Below are 24,622 nucleotides of genomic sequence, written 5' to 3' on the forward strand. Positions count from 1 at the left end.
CAGAAGCCGTGACTAGGAGCCCAGAAACCTTCTGATGGGCGAAATCTTGGGATCATCATGTTGTCTAATTTCTCTTTCATGGTGTGTGTGTATATATATGAGATATCTGAAGAAGAGTCACACAACAGAAACCCTAGGAAGTGGCCATATAGCTTGAACTTTACAGTGGAGATCACATGAGATGACTGTGCAGCATAAACTCTCCCTTCATGTTAGTTAAGTTCAAACGCTGTCAGGGGCGTAGTGCTGTGGTGACATGGGGTTATGATTCCTTCACGAATTCATGCTTACAGTTATTGTTTCTTAGAATGGTGTGTGAGCCAATAAAAATAACAGGAGGTACATAATTGATGTGGCTTTTTATGTTTTCGCTAAACTGTAGAGCCTTAGGAGGTTGTGCCCCTTTAACACGTTGGCACTCAACTGTTATTTTTGTCAAGACCAGCTCTTCTTGCACATTGTCTAATTCAGGGTTCAATGTTAAACAAAAGAACAGAACCCACCAACTTAGTGTTTTATGTCAATCACATACACTGATTTGACTTCTTTTATTGCTGACATTTTATAAACAGAGAAGAGAGATGAAGTGGTATATTACGATACTTATGAAAGTATGGAAGCCATGCTTGAAAAAGAAGATATGGCGACATCTGTACACTTACAAAGAGAGGAGCTGCAGAAGTTGCAACAGAAGATCCGCCAGCTGGAAGCAAGGCGTGGACGCATTTCAGCCAAGAAAGCTTACCTCAGAAATAAAAAGGTAATATTAAATTGTACAATTCTTCTCTAACAGAGACTTCCCCTTTTTAGTAAAACTAGAGGCATCCAATCTTGGATGGGAGTCCACACAGGGAGACTCAACACTCAATAAACTGAGTCTTTTCAGGAACAGTAGCTGCACGTAAGTGTTCTGGTATAAGGGATATAAGATACCAAGTTTTTGATGCTCCTTAAAATTATGGCGGTATCCATTTTAGTTCCACAGTGAAGGCTGAAGAGTTTTGCAACAGTTCAGCCTCATTCTGTACCCCACAATTACAACACTTTGAGCACATAATTAATTTTAGATAATTTATAAATCAGTCTGTTAAAAATGGGTCCTTAATACTTTTTTTGGTCTCTAGTAATCTTAATAATGGAAAAACAGACTCTTCAGACTTCCAGTATAATCAAAGGTTTCAGGGTAGCAGCCGTGTTAGTCTGTATCCTCAAAAAGAACAGGAATACTTGTGGCACCTTAGAGACTAACAAATTTATTAGAGCATAAGCTTTCGTGGGCTACAACCCACTTCTTCGGATGCATATAGAGTGAAACATATATTGAGGAGATATATATACACACATACAGAGAGCATGAACAGGTGGGAGTTGTCTTACCAACTCTGAGAGGCCAATTAAGTAAGAGAAAAAAACTTTTGAAGTGATAATCAAGATAGCTCAGTACAGACAGTTTGATAAGAAGCAAGTGTGAGAATACTTACAAGGGGAGATAGATTCAATGTTTGTAATGGCACAGCCATTTCCAGTCCTTATTTAACTCAGGATTAAATGTCTGCCCACAGTTAAGATGCCCTTCTCAAAATGGCTCTGATTGTTCCCAGTGGGATGGAGACCACAAGCTGCCCTTAGCAAAGATGGTCACTGTCTTCATTCACCTGCTGCTCAGTCATCTTCTCTGCTTTGATAGGGGCCACTATCTTTTCTTTGGGCAGCTTGGTTTCAGACCCCTTAGAAGTGTGGAAATTCATTATTTAGAGCACTGAAATAACTTTAACTCTGCCCTGCAGTGATACCATGCAATGTTACAATTAGGGCATTTCAGGGGTTCGGTTCCCAGATTAGATTAAATTGACTTTTAAAGAAAAATTAGGTTTTTTCCCCCCAATTTAAAAAAAAGTCAAAAGACTTGAGTAGAGAAGCAACAGTTTTTCATGGAAATTTAATTTGTAATCAGTATGTGAAGAGATTTAAGTTACGGTATGGATTATCTCTTTAATATTAATGATCTGTCTTGTGATTCGTACGCAGAATTGTTGCAAATATGGATTACATTTTCAAGTCATATGTTAAATTTTGGTAAACGCACATTCATTCATTTCTCTGAATGACTTGTTTGTAGTTCCCTTAAAGCCCATGCAATTATATGAACATACATTATTTATGAGTGAATATATTATTAAAAGTAAAACATCATATAAAACATCACAGTACTAGAGATAGTCTTGATTTTTTTCATCCATTGCTGTGTACTAAATTTGAAAACCAGCTGAAGAGTTAATACAGTCACCAAGCAGTTATCTTTATACTTTATACCAGCTAACTTCTTCTTCTTTTTTTTTTTTTTTGTTTTTTTTTTTTTGGTACTGTCTGCTTTTGAGTCACCACTATCTTACCTGGAGTGGCTCCTGGGTAGCAGCGGCACGCACCGGGGCCAGGGCAGGTCCAACTCTGCTCCTGGAAGTGGCCGGCACTGCGGCCCCTGGGGAAGAGGGAGCAGAGGGCTCCGTGCACTGCCTTCGCTTGTAGGTATCTCCCCCGAAGCGCCCATTGGCCGTGGTTCCCTGCCAATGGGAGTTGCAGGGGATGGTGCCTACAGGCAAGGGCAGCATACGCAGCCCTCTGCCCCCTTTCCTCCAGGGGCCGCAGGGACGTGGTGCCAGTCGCTTCTGGGAACAGGGGCCTGCGGCACCATGGAGGTTGCAATTCCGTGGGCCGGATCCAAAGCCCTGACGGGCCGGATCCAGCCTGCAGGCCATAGTTTGCCCACCCCTGCCTTAGAGCCTATGCAGATGCTGCCGCTCCCCCCGAAACTACAGAAAACAAGCTGTATGTTAGATGGCATATGCCACAGGCTTCCCCTAAGAAAGGGAAGACTTCCAAAAAGAGGAGTGTAGACTTTCACCTGAAGGAGACAGCTCTGAAAAGGTCCAGGTCCCAGGGAGATCTACGGTCTCTGAAATCTCAACCACAAAGGAGAGAGACATCTCCAATAGGGCCTTGGTACCCTCTACCAGCCAGGAGGGCAAGCATAGACACTCAGGGCTGGTGATCTCGAGTTCATCCAGCTGTCGGTACCTGTATGTTCAGCCCAGCCATTGGTACCCATGCATGCAGCATTCTTGGCACCAAGCAAGCAGTGGTGCCACCCACCATTGGCTTTGGCTACTATGTCGGTACCGATGCCCTACTTGATAGCACAGGAATTAAGATATACTAAGGACCTCTCAATAACAACCAGAGTCCCCGCTCCTCATGGGTACTAATCATCTCTTGGTACTGAGACCCTGATCTACAGACTACTGTCCTCCAGTACTGCAGGATTCTCCATCACTTTTGGTGGGTGCTCTCTCTTTGAATCAGATGGAGGAGGAGAAGAGACTTTCAGTTGGTCTCCTCTATTTCTGTTCAGGCCTCTCCAACATATCTCTTCAGCATCCCATTCTCTGAAAGACTTAAGGAAAATTGGGGTCATTATGAAGGTGGCCCCTCATGCCACTCCCACTTCCATATGCCCTCTCACCCCCAATGTCCATACTTGGATCTCTGGGCTGCCTATCAACAATTTGCCAGACCACTGGTACTCTTCACAGGAAGGCCAGAGTTGTACAGCCCTCTCCTCTCCAGCCAGCTCTCCCATAGCAGATGTTTGAGGTTCAAGAAGCTAGGGTAGATAAGGAGGTCACCCCTCCAACACCTGGTTATGCCTCTGCCACCATCCGTGGCTGATGATTTTTGACAATTTCAAGACCTCATAAAGGTCTTCATACCCTCACAAGGAAGGTAGCTGACAAATTCCTCTTGAAGAGGTCAGTGAGTCACAGCACAAACTGTTGGATATCTTGTAGTCAGTAACCCCTCCAGGGTGGTGTTACCCATCACTGAGGCACTTGTAGATCTGGCTAAGACTGGTGGCAGACACTAGCTGCTGTTCCACCCATGTGGAAATAGGCAGATAAGAAGTATTATGTTCCCCCTATGGTTTCTGACTTCTTGTTCTCCCATCCGCCACCTAACTCCCAGATGGTGGATGTGTTAAATAAGTGGAGCAGGGAGCACTTCTCTAGGTATGCCCCATATAATGAGGACCAGAAAAGGCAGGATCTCTTTGGGTGAAAGGCCTCTTTGTCAGCAACCGTGCATTTCAGGATCGCGAATTGTCAGGTGGTCATGGCCAAATATAATTTTACACATTATAACAGATTCACAGTTTTTATTGAACTTCTGCCACAAGAACATAGGGAGCAATTCTAGTCCATCATCTGAGGGCCACTTGGTGGCCATAACTGCCTGTCAAGCATGTTGGTGTGCTGCAGACACTGCTGCCAGGTCCATCTCCACAGCTGTGGTTATGAGCAGGGCATCATGGCTCCATATAATGGGGTTTCTGAGGAAAGTACAGACCGCTGTGGGGGGGATCTTGCCTTCGGTTGTAAACTGTTCTTGGAAACCACGGGTGACTCCTTGTGCATGCTAAAGGACTCTAGGGCTGTTTTATGATCCCTGGGTATACATACACCTACAAATAAGAAAAAGTTTAGTAGATAGCAAACTGCCCAGAGATCACATCCCGTTCAGTGTTCAAGGGTCCATAGATCCACCATACCCCCCGCTAGAAAGAGACGTAGATTTCAGAGAAAGAGGGCCGCACGATCATCCTCAACGATGACCCAGCCATCTTGAAGCAACAGTTTTAATGGATTAGTTGATGGTTCAAATCCTCCTGCACATCTGGATTTACAGCTGCGCCCATGAGTCCACCTTCCCCCTTTTGGAGATCACCTTGCCTATTTCCAACATGCTTGGCAGTGGATCACTACAGATGACCCACTACAGACAAGTGGGTCATAGAGGTCATAACATCGAGTTATACCATCCATTTTACATCACTCTCTTCACTTCATCCCCCCTTCCCTGTCATTCAGGGACCCCTCTCTGAGTTTTTATTGAGACAAGAAGTGAACTCTCTCCTTCGATTAGGAGCAACATAGCTGGTTCCTCTGCCTCACAAGGGCAACAATGTTTCCTTTAATTTTTCCCATCCATGCGTGGAATGAATTTTATGTGCATCAAATTATTGAGGTAATGTGCGGATGTGCGCCACCAGTAGAAACAAAAAACATAGATATAATATACATTTTAAAAAAGTTACCATACAGATAATTCTTCAGCCAGGACGGGTTAGGCATTTTAGAACTCACTACTCAAAGAATTAAATTTAATCGTAAGAGAGAAATAAAAATTATGAAATGCATAGACCAGTCAAAAAACACAAACAATAGCACGTTGAAAGAATAAAATTACAGAGAATATATGTGTATTGCAGGAAGTGTCAAGAAATAACAATAATAATACAAGTATATGTTGGGAGGTGAATGTGAAAGACTGAGACGTACACTGTGTGTGAGACAGAGACGCGTTGCCGCTTTAAGTATGTTGCCCTTTTAAGTAGATCGGCACTCAAAGCAGCCGCAGCAGCAGCCACCAACAAGCTCCCGCCATCCCACTCCTGAGCCCTGTCACGTTCCCCCCGCTCTGTGGAGAGGGGTTGTGGGGGGAGGGAGACACTCTAACAGCACACCTCATCTCTCCCCTCCCTCCCCCCGCCCCGTTCTGCATAGCAAGCAGGAGGCTCCTGGGAGCAGCTCCAAGTCAGAAGGCAGGAGCAGCATGGCAGAGGGGGAGGGGCACCTGAAGTGCATTGCACTTGATAGCCTGCTGGGCAGCTGCGGCAGCTTAGAGGAAACTTAGAATGGTAAGGGATTTTACTTGAAGTATTTCCTTGTGCCAAAGGAGGACGGAGAGTGGAGACCAATCTTAGATCCAAGACTTCTAAAACAAGTTCAGCAGGTCTCAAAAGTTCAGGATGGTGACTCTGGCAGCTGAAATTCACTCACTGGAGAAAGGGGATTGGTTTTCGGCTCTCGACCTGCAAGATGTCTATTTCCATATAATGCTATAACCATCACACAGGAAATACCTGCACTTCACTATAGGTCAGGATCATTTCTAATCTCGAGCGCTTCCCTTTGGTCTTTCCTCGGCCCCAGTGTGTTGTCAAAAGTCCTGGCAGTAGCAGCTGTTTATATCCAACAAGCAGTGTCCTGTACTTCGATGACTGGCTACTCAAGGGCTGCTCCTATGAAGTGGTGCTATCTTCCACCCAGAAGGTCCTTGCCTGTTCCAGGAGTTGAGTCTGCAGCTGAATGTAAAAAAGTCCCCATTAACCCTTGTATGGAAGATACAGTTTGTAGGGACGTATTTGGATTTGTTGACAGCCAGAGCTTACCATCTCTTAGATTCATAATCTTGTCAGGTCTGGTACAGGCAATTCAGGGGAGCCCTGAAACCACAATAAAAAACTGTCTTCAGTTCCTGGGACACATAGCAGCTTGCATCTTTGTGACCAATCATGCAAGGCTACATCTTTGCTGCTTCTAGGGTTGGTTCAGAATGACCTATTCTTCAGTCAGACACATCTTGGACAGAAAGGTGACAGTTCGTCTACAAGTGAGGAACTCCTTAGACTGGTGAAAGGATCAACTCAACATCTGTGCAGGGCGTTCCTTTCTGTTGCCCAACCCCATAAATGACTTTAACAACAGATGCATCACTGTTGGGATGGGGAACCCACCTCAACACCTTCATGACTCAGGGCAAATGGACAACTCAAGAAATCAATCTTCACATCAGTCTGCTGGAGCTCAGGGCTGTCAGAAACACTTGCCTTCATTTCTTACCCCTCATCGGGGCAAATGAATCAGGGTCATGATGGACAATATATCCTGTATACTCTATATCAACAAGCAGGGAGAGGCAAGATTCCCCTCCCTGTGTGCCAAAGGCATGAAACTCTGGAACTGGTGTGTAGCTCATCAGATCCAAATTTTAGCACTCTGCCTCCCCACATATTCAGAATGCCACAGTTAATGTCCTCAGCAGACACTTTTCACAGGATTACGAATGGGACAATCAAGTTCTCCACAGTATATTCCTAAAATAGGGACTGCCAGAGATGGATGTCAATACCTCCTCCAGGAACAGGCAGTGTCTTCTTTTCTGCTCAAGCAGGCATCTGGGCCATGACTCCTTGGGAGATGCTTTTTTTGGAAGAAGGGTGTGTTCAATGCATTTCCTCCAACACCACTGGTACTAAGGGTGATGAACAAGGCCAGAGAGAGTTATCCTTATAGTGCCAACATGGCCAAAACAAGCTTGGTATGCTTACCTGCTTCACCTATATGTCCAACCGTCATTCAAGTTCCCAACTGTTCCTCATCTCCTGTTACAGGTTGTGGGTCGTGCTTCATCCCAACCTAGTGGTTCTCCACCTCAAGGCATGACTCCTCGATGGTTCACGGACCTAGAATCGTCCTGCTCTCTCAGTAAGTACAAGAGGTGTTACTGAGTAGTAGAAAGAGATCAACCTGTACTACTTACCTGCAGAAATGGAAGAGATTCTTCCACTGGTGTTGTCATTGCTGGCTCCTGCCTGCTTCGGTGCCCTTTGTCATCTTGGATTATCTATTGGATCTAAAGAAATCAGGGTTATGAGTTAGTTCAGTTAAGGTCCATTTGGCCGCAATATCAGCCTTTCATTCTCTGGTAGAAGGATTCTCCATATTTGCTCACCCAGAATAGTCTAGGTTTACTAAGGGTTTGGGGACAGATTAGAAATGTCCACAGATTAGGAACCTACCTTGACCTGGGACCTCAACCTGGTACTAGGTTATCTTATGAGACCTCCATTCGAACACTAGTAACCTGTTCTCTGTTGCATTTATCTGTGAAGATGGCCTTCTTAGCAGCTATCACGTTGGCCCATAGGGTCAGAGAGATTGGAGCCATGAAGGCAGATTTCTCCCACCCCCTCTTTATGGTGTTCTTTAAGGGCACATTCTCCTTACATCCACACCCTAAATTCTTACCTAAGATTCTATTTAAATTCCATCTTAATCAACCCATTCATATACAAGTATTTTTCCTGAAGCCACATAGTTCACTACAGGAATCCTGTTTACATATCCTGGGTGTTAGCAGGGTATTATCCTTCTATTTGGATATGACCAAGTAATTTAGGAAGTCACATAAGCTCTTCATTTCCTTTGCGGATAGCTTCATGGGGTTCTCAATCTCTACTCAGATTATCAAGATGGATGCCTCGATGTATTATCACTTTCTCCCCCCCAGTCCCCTCAGGCAACATCTGTGGCATTACTGAAGAATGTACCAGTATCTAAAATATATAGGGCTGCTATGTGGGCTTCAATACATATGTTTTTGAAACATTGTGCCCTGATTCATGTTGTCAGATCTGCTGCGGCACTTGGTTCTGCAGTACTATCTTCAGTTCTGGACTCTATTCTGAAGCCCCCTCCTCCATACTGCTCAGAAATCGCCTGAAGTGGAGCACCCATAAGGATGCTACTCAGACAAGAAAAAGAGGTTACTCACTTTGTGCAGTAACCATTGTTTTTTGAGATGTGTCACTATGGATGCTCCACTACCCAGCCTCCTTGCCTTCTGCTTTGGATTATTCCTTAGGGGACATTTGGGTGGGAAAGGAACTGAGGGTGCTTTGCCTGCATGCCCGTATATAGTCTCAGTATCTGGCATGAGGTGGTATTATGCGCTTTTGTGGGCTTAATAGACACTAAGTGAAAATCTCCAATCAAAGGCTCAAGAGGCACATGAGCAGCTGAAGTGGCGCACCCATAGGGACACAACCTCTTGAAGAACTGCAGTTACTGCACAAAGTGAGTAACCTCTTTTTTTATTGTCTGAAACAAACAGCCATTGTACTAGGGAGTTGGATTTATAAGAGAAAAATCAAGAGGGGAGGCCATTAGAAAGAGAGAGGCTGAAAGTGTGAAAATGACCTTCTGGGAGCACATCCTGGAACAAGTGAACAGCTGTAAAGATCCTGAAATATTCCTTGCTCGGGGAACTTATTCCTTATCATAGGCAGGCTGAGAAAACAGTTGGCCAATGAAGCTGTCTTAGGCACCAGGAGTAATGATTTCCTATCCCCCGTCATAGTCCTGCTTGGATTTCCACACGATCAGTGAAAAACCACTAGTGCAAGAGGAAACTATACATTTCCACTAAGATAGTGCCTCACCTCCCCAATGAGTCCTGATAAAGTAAGTGAGATTTTTGTAGAGTAAGGTGCTATTCAGTAAGAATATCACAAACTGGATCAAAGATTTCAAACTCTCCTGGGAAGTAACAATATCATTGTTTGCACAACTCTTAACAGATGGCCCTCAATCCTGATAGATTAGATTATATATATCTAAAAAAAAAAAAAACTGTTTAAAAGAACATTAAAGTTGCAAAGTCAAGAACTCAGAAGTTTGGAAATGCCAGAATTAAGGATGCTTTTGCAACCTTAATTTGGATCCCTTATGTGTGTGTATTATAATACTGTCTTTAACTACAAGATCACATAATTTTTTCACAGGACCTCTGCCTCATTCAGTGCATGGGATGGACGGTTCTCACTGAATGGATAGTTAGTCAATATTACTTTTTATCCTTATGGCTTCAAGCATTATTTGCTGCACACTATCCAAATCTTGCATTGAATGACAAATTTTTAATTTCTCATGGACTTTTTTCCTCATCACACTCATCACTTTAGTATTTGGAGTGCTTCATGAACATTGGTCATTTTTTCTTCATACACCTGTGAGGGCATATGATTTTAAATCTGGGGAACTGAGGCACAGAGAATAAGGACAAAATTGACCGTTGTCCACTAATTTTGAGTGCTCAGTTTGAGACTCTAGAACTTGATTTTTTTGAGAGTATTTGGCATCAGATAGCATTTTATATGCTTGAAGCAGAGTGCCCATTGACCTCAGTTGCAGTTCAGTGCTTAACACTTCTGCAAATCAAGCCTCTCTCCCAGCCTCTTTCCCTCTTCTTCCTCAGGATATTTCCTTCTCCTCCATACTGCCTGGATTCCAGCAAGTGGAATGTTTGAGATCAAAGAAGACACGGCCGCCATACTCTGTTCTAGTGTCCAGGGAACCCTGGCAGTTGGGAGGAACAATTACAGGAAAGGCCTTGCTCAGTTTGGCTGACACAGTGCTCTATGGGGGAGGAGCATGCTTAGTGGAGGTGAAATATTTAAAAAGTTTTTTAAATGCCCCTTAACCTCTACTGAGCACCTACAAAAGGTGATGATCAGAGGCTTATAACTTGCCCAGATTTTGGGTGGATTTTCATGATGACAGGCAAAGATCTCTCTGTTCCCAGAGTGATCTCCCCTCCCTCCACTCCCGCCATTGCCTCCCCCCTCCCCCCGTCAAATATGAAGTCCCAGCTCCAATGTGTGAGTGCTTTAGATCGAGGCCTCACAAGAAATTTTTGGTGGTCTTGGAGTGCGGCCGCCAATTCTTGCTGGTGACCACACCTCTGACAATTTTTCCTAAAATACTTAATTAACTTTAAGAAAAATAAATAAATATGCACACATACATGTCCAAATTAATTTATTTATGTAGGTTTTTATTGCAGGCTCAATAATAAAAATAATGTTCAGTTGTGATCATCTACTCTGACCTCCTGTATAACACAGGCAATAAAACTTCCGCAGAATAATTTATTTTGAGCTAAAGCAGGTCTTTAAGAAAAATCCAATCTTGATTTAAAAATTTCCAGTGATGTAGAATTTACCACAACTCTTGGTAAACTGGTTAATTATACTCACTGTTAAAATTTGGCAAAGTTATAAGCAACTGAAAACTGGATCTTTTAATGGAAAGTGTTAGGCAAACTTAACTATAGGTAGTGTGGCCATCTCTGCCTATAACAGTGTTGCTATAGAGTACAAACCCATGCAAGAATTTTTTTTTTAATGCATTGTATATAAATATGAATGCAAAGTACAGTGGAAGTTAGAAAATCAACATGTGTTCATTTTTGCTAGTATTAATCAAGTAGTTTTATTAAGTGACAAAGGCTGAAAGGGTTGACCAGATTTTTGTTAGAAAAAGTGAAGATAACTTGTAAACTTGAGGTTTTTTTTTTTAAGAAATAGAAGCACAATTTGATATCACTGTAGAAATTAGCCCAGTGATGTAAAGAGAGAGAACCTGTTACTATAGAATCCATAAAAAAAAAAAAAAAAAAAAGCCTGCTCTTTGGAGCTATTCCCGTATGCTTTTTGAAACAAAACCGTAAAATGCAAATAGCCTGCATCTTTAGCTAAGTCTGCATGATCTTCCGAATATCTAATTTCTAAATTAAAGAGCATCGAAACAAAGACTTTGATTTCTTACATTGATACCATCCTTTATTTTCTCATCTTAACTTTAAGCATTCCTATTTTAATTAGCATATAATCAGCACTTCTTACAACCAAAGAAAGGGCAACTGTACTAAAAATAAAGGCTGAACATTTAGTCATCTTTTCATGTTTGTGTCTTTTATCTTAGACCTTGAATTTCTCTCTCTCTCTCTCTCTCTTTTCAGGGCTTTATTTAAGTTTAATAACTTTTAAAATTGGGGTAAACGGAAGTGGATAATTTGTAAATTCAGACCTGCTCAAGTAACATCAGAGCAACATTCTAATGAGCATCTCAAATTTAATAGGTCTTATTTTAATAGTTCCAAATCAGAGTTTTTATTTAGATATAAAGAAATAGAGTCTAAAATATTAGAATGGGTCATTTCTTGATCACTAGAAAGTGAGTTCACTATAGGTTTTATGCTAATTGTTTACTTGCCTGACTCATTAGAAACGTCTTTCATTTTTGTTGTTTCAAATTGTTTTGATTGTCAGCTCTTAAGTGAAACGCCTTTTTTGGTGCATTTGTCTGAGAAATTATCTGTAAGTATAGTAACCTTTGTCATTTTCTTTCTCTGATTTCTCTTTTCTCCTCAACGTACTAGTCACAACTTAAACTATATTAGCTTAGTACCTTGCCCCAAAAGTTACAATAATCTTTTAACCAAGGTAATAGGTTTGAGAGAGAACAAAACAGAGATTAACTAACATTAAAAAAGTCTCAGCTTCTGAAAGTTATTTATCACATTCTAAATTTATTGTTGTTGTCTGCAAAGTTTAGTTTATAGGAACTTTGCTGCCTAGTGCCTTTATTTTATGGATAAATAGAGGATTCAAGTTTCCAGTCCTATTAATCAGGCATTTCATGACCAATGAAATGATTAAAAATTTAAAGTGTTAGTATATACCAATAGAAACTGCTATGGCTAAAATTGAGAAGGGTATTCCATTATAAACCTACATTCTTCTTTGAGGATTGCCTGCATGTATTTCCAGGTGGGTGTCTGCTCTTTGAAATTTTTCAGATAACATTGCCAGTTGAGGCTGGACACAAACTCTGCCTACCTCTGTGCCCACCACTATCCCCACTGGTCCTCTTCGAGGAGAATGTAGCATTTTTCCCTTTTTTATTTCTATTGTAAAGGATTTTCCTTTCTTCTTAAAGTTCAAGAGTTAGTGTTAGGCTTCTGCCGTATTTTTGGTCTCCATTAGACATTTTGATTTCTTTGTTTTCTTGACTTAATTGAGCCTTCCTAACACCACTGTAGGTGTCTGTTGATTGATGGCTGAGGTCAAATCAGCTATCTTTGATGATGCCTGTGATGGTTCAGGCTTGTCTACTTGGCTTGTCTGTAATGGATGAGCATCCTTAGTGACTCTTCCCCCTTAGGGAGGGGCATAATCCAACTGGAGTTTGGCTAAGTTTACAATATTGTGAGAACTTCCTGTAATTAATGTGAAGTAACTCTGTGTGCGTGTGCGTGTGCGTGTGTGTGTGTGTGTGTAATGTAACACAGTAAGTGTAATGGCTAAAGAGCCATTTTTTCATCAGTTCTTTAAATTAGACATGTCAGAAATGACTCTTGGAAAATAAGGTGCAGGTGCAGAAATGTAGATACAATAGCATCCACGTTTGTGTGTGCCGTCACCAATTACACATGGAAATTAGGAATTTGCACTTGCGAGTTGCCAGTTGTCTAGCTGAATACATAATTATCTAATTTTGCTTGAATGCTAGCAGTCATTGCTCACGTCAATTAAAATGGAGTTGCATGAGCAGTTGTGCACTCTCAACTTTTTGAAAAGTCCGTGAGTTGTGCTACATCTGTAATGGTGTTAGACTTGGCTAGTAGCTGCTACCTATATATGCTCTGGTAGTCAACAACAGTGTTAACACAGTTGTTTAGGTTTTGTGTTTTTATTCAAAAGTTAAATTAGATTATTAGATGATGACTGCTTAAACAATTTTACTTTTTAATGTAAAATATTACAGTATGCCTTTATAAGTTGATATTTGGAATGTATATTTTATAGATAATATTTTGTCTCTACAGGAGATCTGTATTGCAAAGCATAATGAAAAGTTCCAGCAGCGCCATCAGAGTGAAGAGAAATACAGAATGCATCATACTGTGCAGCTAGTGAGTTTATGCTCTGTTATTGAAATTAGCCTTTGATTCATCCATGCATTAATTAGAGCAGTGTTTTCAGATGGATTACTATTTTGAACAGTTGGCATATAACCTGGAAACTTTGGACAAAGATGAGTAAGTAGAAGTGCATGATAAGATATCTTCTATTTTTGAAAGTAAAACTGATGCTGTTAAACTAATGACTCCCGCACAATATTGGGGGTTATTTATTCTCTTTTACTATAGATCAGGGATCTCAAACTCAAATGAACATGAGGGCTACATGAGGACTAGTACATTGGCCCAAGGGCCGCATTACTGACACCCCCCCCCCACTCCACCCCTTCCATGAGGCCCTGCCCCTGCCCCGCCTCTTCGCACCCCTTCCCCGAAATCCCCACCCCAACTCCACCCCTCCCTGCCCCCAGGGGGTACAGGAGGGGTGTGGGGTGTGGTGGGGGCTCAGGGCAGGGAGTTGGGGTGTGAGGTGCAGGAGGGGTGAGGGGTGCAGGAGGAGGTTGGGGCGCGGGATGCGGCATGGGGCTCAGGCAGAGGGTTGGGGTGCGACAGGGAGTTCAGGGCAGGGGGTCGGGGTGTAGGGTGCGGCAGGGGGCTCAGGGCAGGGGGTTGGGTGCAGGAGGGGTGTGGCAGGGGGTTGGGGTGCAGGAGAGGGGTGCAGCAGGGGGCTCAGGACTGGGGGTTGGGGTGCAAGAGGGGTGCGGCAAAGGGTTCAGGGCAGGAGTCGGCTGCAGGAGGGGTTCAGGGAGCGGGCTCTGGCCCGGCGCGCACTGGGGGCAGGGCAGGCTCCCTGCCCTGCCCTGCCCCCGCGCCGCTCTGGGAAGCGGCCAGAACCTGGGGGAGGAGGGGCATAAGGGTCTGTGTGTTGCTGTTGCTTCAGGCACCGCCTCCAGCAACACCAGACAATCGTTTCGTGCCTTTTTTCCAGGGTCCTATCCACCGGACCTGCTCTCCCAGTCGGCATTCCTGCGCGGTCGCACCTACCCCAGCCTGCCCCTTGCTCCCATGGCTCATGAAGCCTGGACAGTAGTAAGGAGCAGTTCAACTTGTGGAATGACAAATACAGAACGAAGGATTGCACTCTATGGTCCACATTAATGTTATTTCAGAGTCCTAGATAGCATTAGTCCCTATAAAAGGCATCATGAAAATTTCCCCCCCACCCCTAACAAAAATGTTAATTTATCAGAGCAGCTGAAAGGATAAGGAACCGGGACTATAACCGAGAGAGCGCTTCCATATTATTTAACTCATAATTGATATAATTCAAAGTAAAATTTAACAGTGCGGTCTGTTCTAAGACTAAAAATGCAGGAGGGTAATCAGAAAAAGGAACAGTGACCTGTTTCCGCCCGGTTTCGAACTGGTGATGTTTCGTGTGTTAGGTGAACGTGATAACCACTACACTACGGGGGCTTCTCTTCTTTTGCTGCAGACTTTGCCGAATGCACAGGAATGTTTTCTCTAGCTACAGAAACTACCTAATGCAATGTCTATATCTATGGCTTTCCTGCTCACAAAGTGGTCATGCCCCCGCCCAAGGCTGACACAGCGACCTGGCTTGGGCAGGATCGCTAGCGAGGCATAATACTTTTGCCATTAAGCAACCACAGCAATTCTTTCCTGGCCTCTGCCACTGAATGCCTCCATGCGTTACGCTCTGCCCTATCAGTGCGGGAGGACTGCATGAGCTTGGAAAACATGTAATCGCGAGTGCAGTTTTTTTGCCTTCTAATCTGCGATAACCTCAGGGACGGAGATGATAGGGGGAACGTAGACACATTCTGGGGGGACTGAATGGTCACCAGTGCTGCTGAGTTCGCCACGCTGGCCAAATAGGAAATGAAATTCGAAAGTTCCCGGGGCTTTTCCTGTGTAACTGGCTAGTGCATCTGAGTTCAAAGTGCTGTCCAGAGTAGTCATAATGGAGCACTCTGGGATAGCTCCTGGAGGCCAGTACTGTCGAATTGCATCCACACTACCCCAAATTCGACCCGGCGATGTCGATTTCAGCGCTAATCCCTTTGTCAAGGGAGGAGTACAGAAATTGATTTTAAGAGCCCTTTAAGTCAAAAAAAAAAAAAAAAAAAAAAAACGGCTTAGTTGTGTGGATGGGTGCCGGGTTAAATTGATGCAACGCTGTTAAATTCAACCTAAACTCGTAGTGTAGACCAGGGCTGTGTCTGTATGGAGAACTTTTAAAAGAAATTAAACCCTCGAGAGTAAACCGCCTCTGGGGAGCATTTTTCTCTTACATTAAGACAAAATTATATTGTTTCCCAAAATTACAGTAAGTTTACTCTTAGTATCTTATTAGATACTAAAACTGTTTATGTATGAGCAAAACAATTTGTTTAAGGGCAGGTGGGACTTGTTCAGTTATTAATAAAAACCAGTCAGTTTTATAGATGGTGATAGTAAACAATCTAAGTTAAATCCTCGGAAATCAACAAAAAATATGTAAATTAGCTATTTAGAAGAAGCCATGAAAGGAGCTGTCTTGAAATAGACCAGTTACAAATATCAGCAATCTTAAATCCACTATTCTTCTGTTTACCAATGTTTAGTCCCTGTCCCCTCTTTGAGAATACATGGTTTAACCATCTTGTAATTAACAGGAAAAACTGTTAATATTTTAAGTTACAGCAGCATTTTTACATCCCAATAAAATCATTAAGAGTTTCTTAAATCTAATCACTTGGCAATGTTTTAGTTAATGTTCTCTCACCAAACCATGCTGAAATCTTGGTGAGGTTTTCATGTGGTTGTTTCTTCTTGAGTCTTCTCTTTCGTAGCTGTCTGTGGTAGCTTGCTTGTAGAGATGGGCAGAATGAATTATATTGAGTACCATGTTTGAGCAGGGTAGCAGAGGGTGTGTTTTATACCCTTCTTCCTATTTTCATAAAATTATAGGAAAACATATCTCTTTCAGATTTATTTAGATTCAAAGTTGGTTGCTGTCACCCCTTCACTGTTTGATTACTTCCATGGTTTGTCCTTAGAAGGCCTCTTCATCTTATGACTATGTAGTTTGTTAATGTATAAAGGTATTGGAGTTCAGCAAGAAATGGAAATTGTTTCCAGAAACTCTTCCTGTTTTTTATAGAAAAGTTTTTTTGTTTTTGTTTTTTGTTTTGTTGTTGTTCTCAAAACAAAGTCTTTGGCTTAAACAGTTATTAATGAAGTTGTTGATACTATGTGACAATTTTTAGAAAGATGATGATTCTTGTCTTCTTGAATTGGGTGTGAGAATTCCTTGAGTACTGCCATTAATTAATTATTTACCCCCCTGAATATAAATAGCCTATACTTTAATAGCTTCTTACATTAGTGATTAGTTAGCAAGGTCCATCTTGGTACATAAAGCATTTTACCATTTATGTAGCAATGATATTAGGGGCTTAGCATTTGGTTAACGTATTTGCAAGTATGCATCTCAAAAACATTTAAGAAATAAAGAAAGGTTTAAAATATTCCAACTACAAATGTTTTTTCCTGGTGGTTTAAAGAGTAGCCGAGGTTTTTCATAGTATAAACTCTTAGGGGTAATAAACATGGGTTCATGGTTAAGGAGTTATCTTCCTGGCATTTGCTTGTCGTTGGGAGACAAACAGAAACCTCATGGAATTTCTTTGATTAGACTGAACATTTTGTGACATATTAAGTTTAGCTAGTTATGTATTATTATTTTCACGTATTGTGGCTATAACCTGCTTGTAGCTATGTCTTATTAGTCAGTAAAGATGCAGACAAGTTTGTAATGACCTATCATCAAAAAATTATAATTTAATATCATTTTCCATCAATATTGAGGTCTCTCTGGTACAGTATCTTAAGTAAATTGCAAGAAACAATTGCAAAGAAACAGGTATTTTTCTTCCAGTTAGGCAAGACTGGCAAATTATGGTGGTCTATGGATATGAAGTAGTATCCCTGCCATTAACTGCTGAAAGGTTATTTTGCAAAAAGCAGTGAAATAATATAACTTGGAAAAGCTTAGGAAGGATTTCTTTTATATTTAAACAGCCAGTGAATCTTGTCTTGTAGTCTAGTTACATTAGGGTTTGCAGCTGTTTTTAAGTTGGGCACCAAATGCAGTTAGTCAAAGGCTGTTTATAACACTGTATCCATCCATCCCTGATACTTGTCACTCAGAAACCCATCTAGAATTGGCAGTGAGTGGTGCTATCTGAACAATAGCTTTCCACCACGTTAATTCCAGCCATGCCAAACAACTGAACCTAATGTGGGTTGGTGAATCCACTTACTTACAAACTTCATCACAATTATATTTCAGTCACATTGGCATGTCCACAGTTACCATCCTCCATAGCAATGTGTAACTGGACATTGAGAATCCTGGGTAACTATCTCATACTTCCTCAGCTACAGATGTTAGGGATGACATTATAGGCACTTTCCAAAAAGTCACTTTTTACCTAGTATTAAATAAAACAATATGTAGTCCCAGAATCTCTCAGCTGTATACTTCATGGCATTGTTTCCCTCCCATCACAGAGGCTGTATTAGCTGTTTAAATTGCCATATTTCTCACACCATTCCTGTTAGATGGGGTAATTTTTTAAAACTCCTTGTGGGTCTTGGACACTTGTTTATATTTAAATATTTATATTTAGTAATAATACTTGGGACAGAGATGCACCACAAACCAAATAGTCTCTTCACTGTCAAACTTTGATTGAAGTGGTAGAAGTGGACACATTTTATATCATACATGTATGATAAACTTGTCCTGAGATCATGTTTCATAATTTGCATCATGAAAGGGCTGCATGTGAAATATCACTTATGAATTTATATAATCTTTCAAGAAATTGCTAAAATATTAAATTTCACTCTGACAGTGAAAATTGATAGTTTAGTTCAGCTTTTACTATAAAGAAAAGGACTCTGGTATGTCAAGTAAATTAATTTAATGTTTTATTCAGCATATCCTGACATACTGAAATCAGTTTTCCTTGTGTTTCTTGAAAGCTACAATAAGCTTTAAAGAGCTTAACAGTGTTGCCATCTCACATGATTTTTATCACAAGTTTCTCACTACTTGCTGTTTTTTTCATAAATCCCTATCTACTAGAGTCGGTGATTATGTGAGAATCTCTGCATTCACATCACAATCCATCTGGTCCACGAGCACTTTCTGAGGTTGATGGTAGGAAACCATTATTGACAATACAGGGTTCTACCATTTGGACTATCCGCAGCTCCCAAGGTATTCACAAAGTGCCTAACTGTCGTAGCAGCCTACCTCAGCGCACCTGAGGCAGACCTTCAGAGCCTCTTGATGTGACCACCCATAACCTTGCCTCTAATTTTGGATCTGATCTCTCAGAATCTTGCGAGGCTTCATCTGGCGGCATGGATGCTGAATGGTTAACTTCCTCAGGGTGCGGGGGAGATGTTACTCTGACATGCAGAACTAAAACACAGTAGAAAGTATTCTACCAGGTTTACATACCCAGTGAAAGCAAAGAGATTTTTCAAATTGGCGCTACAACATCTGTCACCATCAAAATCTCAGATTCTTACTATTCAGGACTACTTATTACACCGTAACAAATTAGGGCTTTGATTAAGCTCTCTGCAATACCCTTAGCAGCCATCTCATCCCCCGATACTTGGATCCTCAGTGTTCTTTCACCCAGTGGTGAAGAGATTTATGAAAGGTTTAACAAAAGTTTTTCTTCCAGCAAAAGACCCTGTTACAGTTTGGGATTTAAATCTAGTTCTGTTAGGGCTTGTGTGCTAACGCGTCAAACCCTGGGTCACATACTCTTTTCCAACGCAGACTTCTGGGCTCAGGCTGCAGCCCAGACTGTAGGACCTGCGAGGTGGAATGGTTCCAGAGCTCGGGCTGGAGTCTGAGCCTGGAAGTCTGCACTGCAATGAAACAGCACTGGCAGCCCAAGTCAGCTGGCACAGACCAGCCGTGGGTTTTTCTTCACAGTGTAGACATATCTTAGTGACTACCTGTGAAAAATGTGGTTTATGTGACTTGTCTAGCATCACACAGGAACTTCATGACAGAGGCAGGGATAGAATCCAGGTGAGAATTCAGCTGCCTTAACCATGAGACTGTTCTTTCTCTTACTGCAGTCCTCTGCCTGAGCTTCCCTCTTCCTCTACAAGTGAGGCAGGGGATCCTATCAATAGTCTCCTTCACTATATAACCCTGAGTCATTCCCAGAACATGTCCATCCTGTGCAATGAACAAGGCAGGGGCCTGTGGAAAAAACAGTATGTGATCCTGTAATTAAAGACTGTATCATATTGCATAAGTAAAAGGGGGCTGAATCTTAATTCTGGCATATATCAACTTTTGACTGTTTGACTTTTCAGCTTTAATGCTCTGTTAATGTAATTTTTGCATGTAATTTCCTCTGTGTTTAAAAAAGCAAACCAGAAAAAATCAAATGCCATTATGTGGCTTATATTGATGTCCACGTGGGTCGTCAGAGTTGGAACTTCTAGATCCATCATGCAGATCTCTGCCATTTGAGCTTCTGGAATAACTAAGAGCAGTAGTAGGTTGCCATCCTCTACGTGGACACACTGGAGAGGGATGAGAGACGCTTTGCCAGGGGGTTTCCCAGACATTGCTGACAGCAGAGGAATAGTGAAACTCAGGAATCTTGGGTTCTGTTCCAGGCTTTGGAAGGAGTATTTTCTTGTGGGCACAGACACCTCTCTCTCTCTCTCATCTCACCCCTCCTCATCTCACCCCAAACTTGATGCCTTCTGTCCTGGTCCCTCCAAACTGTCCCAGTCCTGTCTCTTTCCTGCCTGGGGCTCCTTGCCCTAGCCCCCTACACCTTGCTGTCCCAGTCTGTCTTCACTCCTCATGGTTTTCATCCCATTCTCAATCTCCCTGCCCAGCCAGTCCCAGTTCGCCTCTGCACTCTAGCTCGTTGGCTGACCTCAGTGTCCTCTCCATCCCTGGACAACTGGTTCCCAACCCCTCATCCTCATTTCCCCCATTGGCTCCCAGACTCCTTCCTCCCACCAAATCCCAGTGACAGTTTCTATTCTCCTCACTTCCTCCCACTCTCCTCCATTCCAAATTGATCCTTTGCATTTCTTCCTCTCCCCCACCTCCAGTCTGGCTCTTGTCCCCTGTGCATTCAAGTCAGGTGGCTTCCTCCTCCATGCTGCGTGGGTACCAGACAAGGGGCATTATTGAGAGTATAGAAGAGAGAAGCCCCCCGTTGTCATTTTTGCTGCCCAGCCACTCCAGCCAAGAATAGCAGCAGTTGCAAGGAAGGTCCAGCTCTGCCCCTATAATTCTGGTGGAGTATGCTCGGTGTATGCACAGTCTGGTCAGTACTAAGAACTGAGAGGCTCGAGCATGCTTGGTGAATATTCAGGGAGTTTAGCTACTAAAATCTAAATCTCTAGAATTTGTGCAGTTTATTTTCATAGACTTATAACTTGGCCAAATTTGGATCGGTTTTCTCCAGGATGGCAAAAGCATCTCTCTCACACAAAGGCCAATCCCTGCCAAATTTCAGGTTCCCACTCCAAAGCCTGGCACTAACACTTTTCATAGACAGAGTTGCCAGAATCTTTTAACATGGGCAAAATAATATTTTTCCCTTGCCTAGTTCTCAGAAATGTCTAAACTGTTCTGACTAAAACACCAACAAATTCAGCATGAGTTAGATACCTAGTATGGAAAACTTCAGCACAAATGGTAAAAGTTTGGCAAAGTTTTTTACAAATAACTGAAAACAAGGTCTTATAATGGGAGGTGTTGGCCAACCTTCAAAAAGGCAGTGCCACCAGTTCCTCCTGTAATATTTGTATGAATTAATTGGTATTTCTGTTTGTGCTTGCATTGTCTTTTGGCAGTCACATATTGAGGGATAGCATATTGGGATTGGGATTGAGGGAGTTGAACTGCTTCCTCGCATACAAAATTTTGCAATATGTATCTTCACAATTGTCAATGCAAATACTTTTATCGGGGGGGGAGGAGAACGGGACCAAACCTACTTTATCTTTAATTTGACTGCAAATGGGTTTTAAAAGAATTCTTTTACACCAGAAAAAGTGAACCATTAAATTGATTCACTTTTCACAAGTGTGTAGACTGGGCACATATCAATGTAACTAATAGTTTTCTGTTTGCTCATCATTTTTCTTAACCACCTAAATTCAGTTCTAAACATGAAAGCAGGGGACCAATAGTCCAATCTGAGCCAAGGATGACATTGGCAATGCTGTGCAATCTTTCTCACACTTCTGTTAATGTAGTTCAGCCAGCATTTGCACTCCTGCTTTTCTAGTAGTGGACATCTAGAGCTAAAGGGGGTGGGGGCAGGATAGCTCAGGGGTTTGAGCGTTGGCCTGCTAAACCCAGGGTTGAGAGTTCAATCCTTGAGGGGGCCACTTAGGGATCTGGGGCAAAATCAGTACTTGGTCCTGCTAGTGAAGGCAGCGGGCTGGACTCAATGACCCTTCCAGTTCTAGGAGATAGGATATCTCCATATATTATATTAATTATATTATATTATATTATAAAGAATGTGTTTTGCTGAATTTTGTTGGCAAATTAAGATTATTTATTTTTAGATCAGTTTTGTAGCAGCATAAATTGAGAATAAATTTGAAACCTGAGGTCTCATTAGGGAGTCTTTAAATCCATTTAATCTTCCAACTGCACTAAATTCCTTACAGGTAACCTGTTTCATAGTCAGAATGTGAATGCCAAAGCACACTTGATTTTTTTAAGCAATTACTTTTTTAGTTGAATTTAATTACTTAACATAGGATCTTCTAAACTGGATTGAACAGTGGCCCATTGAGTCCTATATGTTATCGCTGACAGTGACTAATATTGGCTGTTTCAGAGAGAGAGAATCTGCAGTAAGCAGTTATGGGATAACTAGTCCCCAGGGGAGTATACTTCTAGCTCCCAAAAATTAAAGGTTGGTTTATGTCCTGAAGTTTGAGAGTTTATACACCTTTCAAAATTCTTAGAATCATAGAATATCAGGGTTGGAAGGGACCTCAGGAGGTCATCTAGTCCAACCCCCTGCTCAAAGCAGGACCAACCCCCAGACAGCTTTTTGCTGCAGATCCCTAAATGGCCCCATCAAGGATTGAGCTCACAACCCTGGGTTTAGCAGGCCAATGCTCAAACCACTGAGCTATCCCTCTTGTTCAGTTTACTTTTATAACTCAGGATATTCTTGTTATTCATATACATATCTAATCTTGATAAGAGTAGAATCCTGATAAGCTCTTGACCTCAACAATACCTTGAATTGGAATTCTTATGATGAATGTTGTTCTATACATAGTAACTGATGTGTTTTTGATGTCCTTTCTTAGAAGCAAGAGCAGCTGCAAGATGAAGAGGAAAGAAAGAGTTCCTGGGTTAGTCAGGAGCGACAGAAAACACTGGACAGACTTCGCACGTTTAAACAGGTAACAGAAGAAATGACCACTTTTCACCATCGTGTAGCATTTATTTTTAAAAATACGCTTCAGTTATATTCTGGTAATACCCTGAGAGAGATCTGTTCTTCTTTAAATACTTAAAGCATTCATTTTGGGAATAGGTGTTAAAATTCCCATAGCCTAAGACTTAAGAGGAAATAAGGTACAGCATTAGATAAAGTTCTTTGGATGTATTGTAGCATAGTTCTGTGCTTAACCTCCATCTTCCTCAGTTTCTCTTCTTAGTTACTTAATATTTACAGGAAAATAATCAGGAGCTGAAGCAGGGTCTTTCCTTTCCTTATAGATATAATCCAGGTGTTGTTTTACACATGTATTGGATCATGTGACCTGTTATTTGCATTACCATACTTCCTAAAAGTCCCTGTCTCAAAGAGCTTACAGCCTAATACCAGACAAGAGACAACAGATGGATGCAGACGAGAGTACAAGTAAATGACACAATGTTAACTCCTTTTAATGGTTCCTGGCCTATGCATCTAAGACTGAACAAGTAATAACATTGGAGAATTTCTATTATTAGCAAGAAATCTTGTTTAGTAGTGATATAAAAATGAGTCTTTCCCTCCGAATTGCTTGCAAGGCTGCTGGAAACTTACAGCTTCTATATACTAGTAAATTCACACATTGAAGCAATGGGATATTAATCAAGTCATTAACGGCTACATTATGTATAGTATATCCATATGGATAGGATCTGTGTAGCTTTGTAAAAATGTTATGTTTTAAGTCATTTGTGGTAATTTAAAAAAAAATACACATTGGGCCCAGTTTTCAAAAGCAGCCTTTAATTTCACCTTCAACAGTTTGTATAAACAGTTGCAATTTGCAAGGAAACAAACTGGGGGTGCAAATGTAGAAGCCAGATTAAGACCACTTTGAAAGCTTATCTTTGACAAAAAATTCTAGTATTTGGAGTGCCAGTAGAAGAGAACTACTGAAAAGTGTTGAAGGTTTTCTTGTTGTCTGAGTAAGTAGTACAATGCTGCATTTGAGATCAGCTCATCGGACCTGCTGGCCTGAACATGCTCCAGTGCAACTCACTGGCCTGTTTTATGGGGGGAGAAGGAAGATTGTATTTTTTTATGTTCCAGGAACCATTAATTTAGATGAAGAGTCTGGTTCTTGGAGAAGTATGATGTCTGTCCATTTGCATCCCTGAGTTGACTTAAGCACAAAGATTGAGTTGACCAAGACCTCACAGTGAGACAATGGATCACCCTTGATTAGAATGTAGGATCTTTCTGCCATTCTGGTCTTTGCTGTAACCAGTAGTTACATAAAGAGGAGAGAAGATGACTGGGATAATCCCAGTGGTGCAGCATTTATAACCTTTTGAGGAATGTGCATGTCTATCACCACCTGGTATGAATTAGGGGAGGAGAAGTCATAATCTGGGAATGATGAATTTACATGTTTGCAAAACATTAAACTATGACATTCCTTATATATCTATATCTATCTATAGCTAGATAGATATAGGGGCCAAGGGCTTATCTAGATAGATATAGATATATATCATGGTACACCACTGTGCTGCCATATGCTGGCACATTTTATTGAAATGTGTTTTTGAAAATGTACTGCAGTGCAAGAGACCTCCTATGTAATTCCAGTGCAATACAAAGGCAAAGTAAAGAACAAAAATATTAAAGTGAGTTTCCTTGTCACAAAGGCAAAATCACCTGATCACAGT

The 24,622-nt window shown here is 41.7% G+C and overlaps 1 protein-coding gene across 1 annotated transcript in view; it reads left to right on the plus strand.

The window, feature by feature from the left end:
• The window catches only part of JMY (junction mediating and regulatory protein, p53 cofactor), a 142,293-nt gene that overhangs the window by 99,287 nt on the left and 18,384 nt on the right, over window positions 1-24,622 (plus strand). Inside the window, exons 6-8 of the mRNA XM_054032014.1 lie at window positions 573-760; window positions 13,348-13,434; window positions 22,798-22,893. Coding sequence (XP_053887989.1) covers window positions 573-760; window positions 13,348-13,434; window positions 22,798-22,893 — 371 coding nt within the window. The remainder of the gene's footprint in view (window positions 1-572; window positions 761-13,347; window positions 13,435-22,797; window positions 22,894-24,622) is intronic.

The sequence above is a fragment of the Malaclemys terrapin genome, chromosome 6 (assembly GCF_027887155.1).
Source record: "Malaclemys terrapin pileata isolate rMalTer1 chromosome 6, rMalTer1.hap1, whole genome shotgun sequence".
Taxonomy (NCBI): Eukaryota; Metazoa; Chordata; order Testudines; family Emydidae; genus Malaclemys; species Malaclemys terrapin.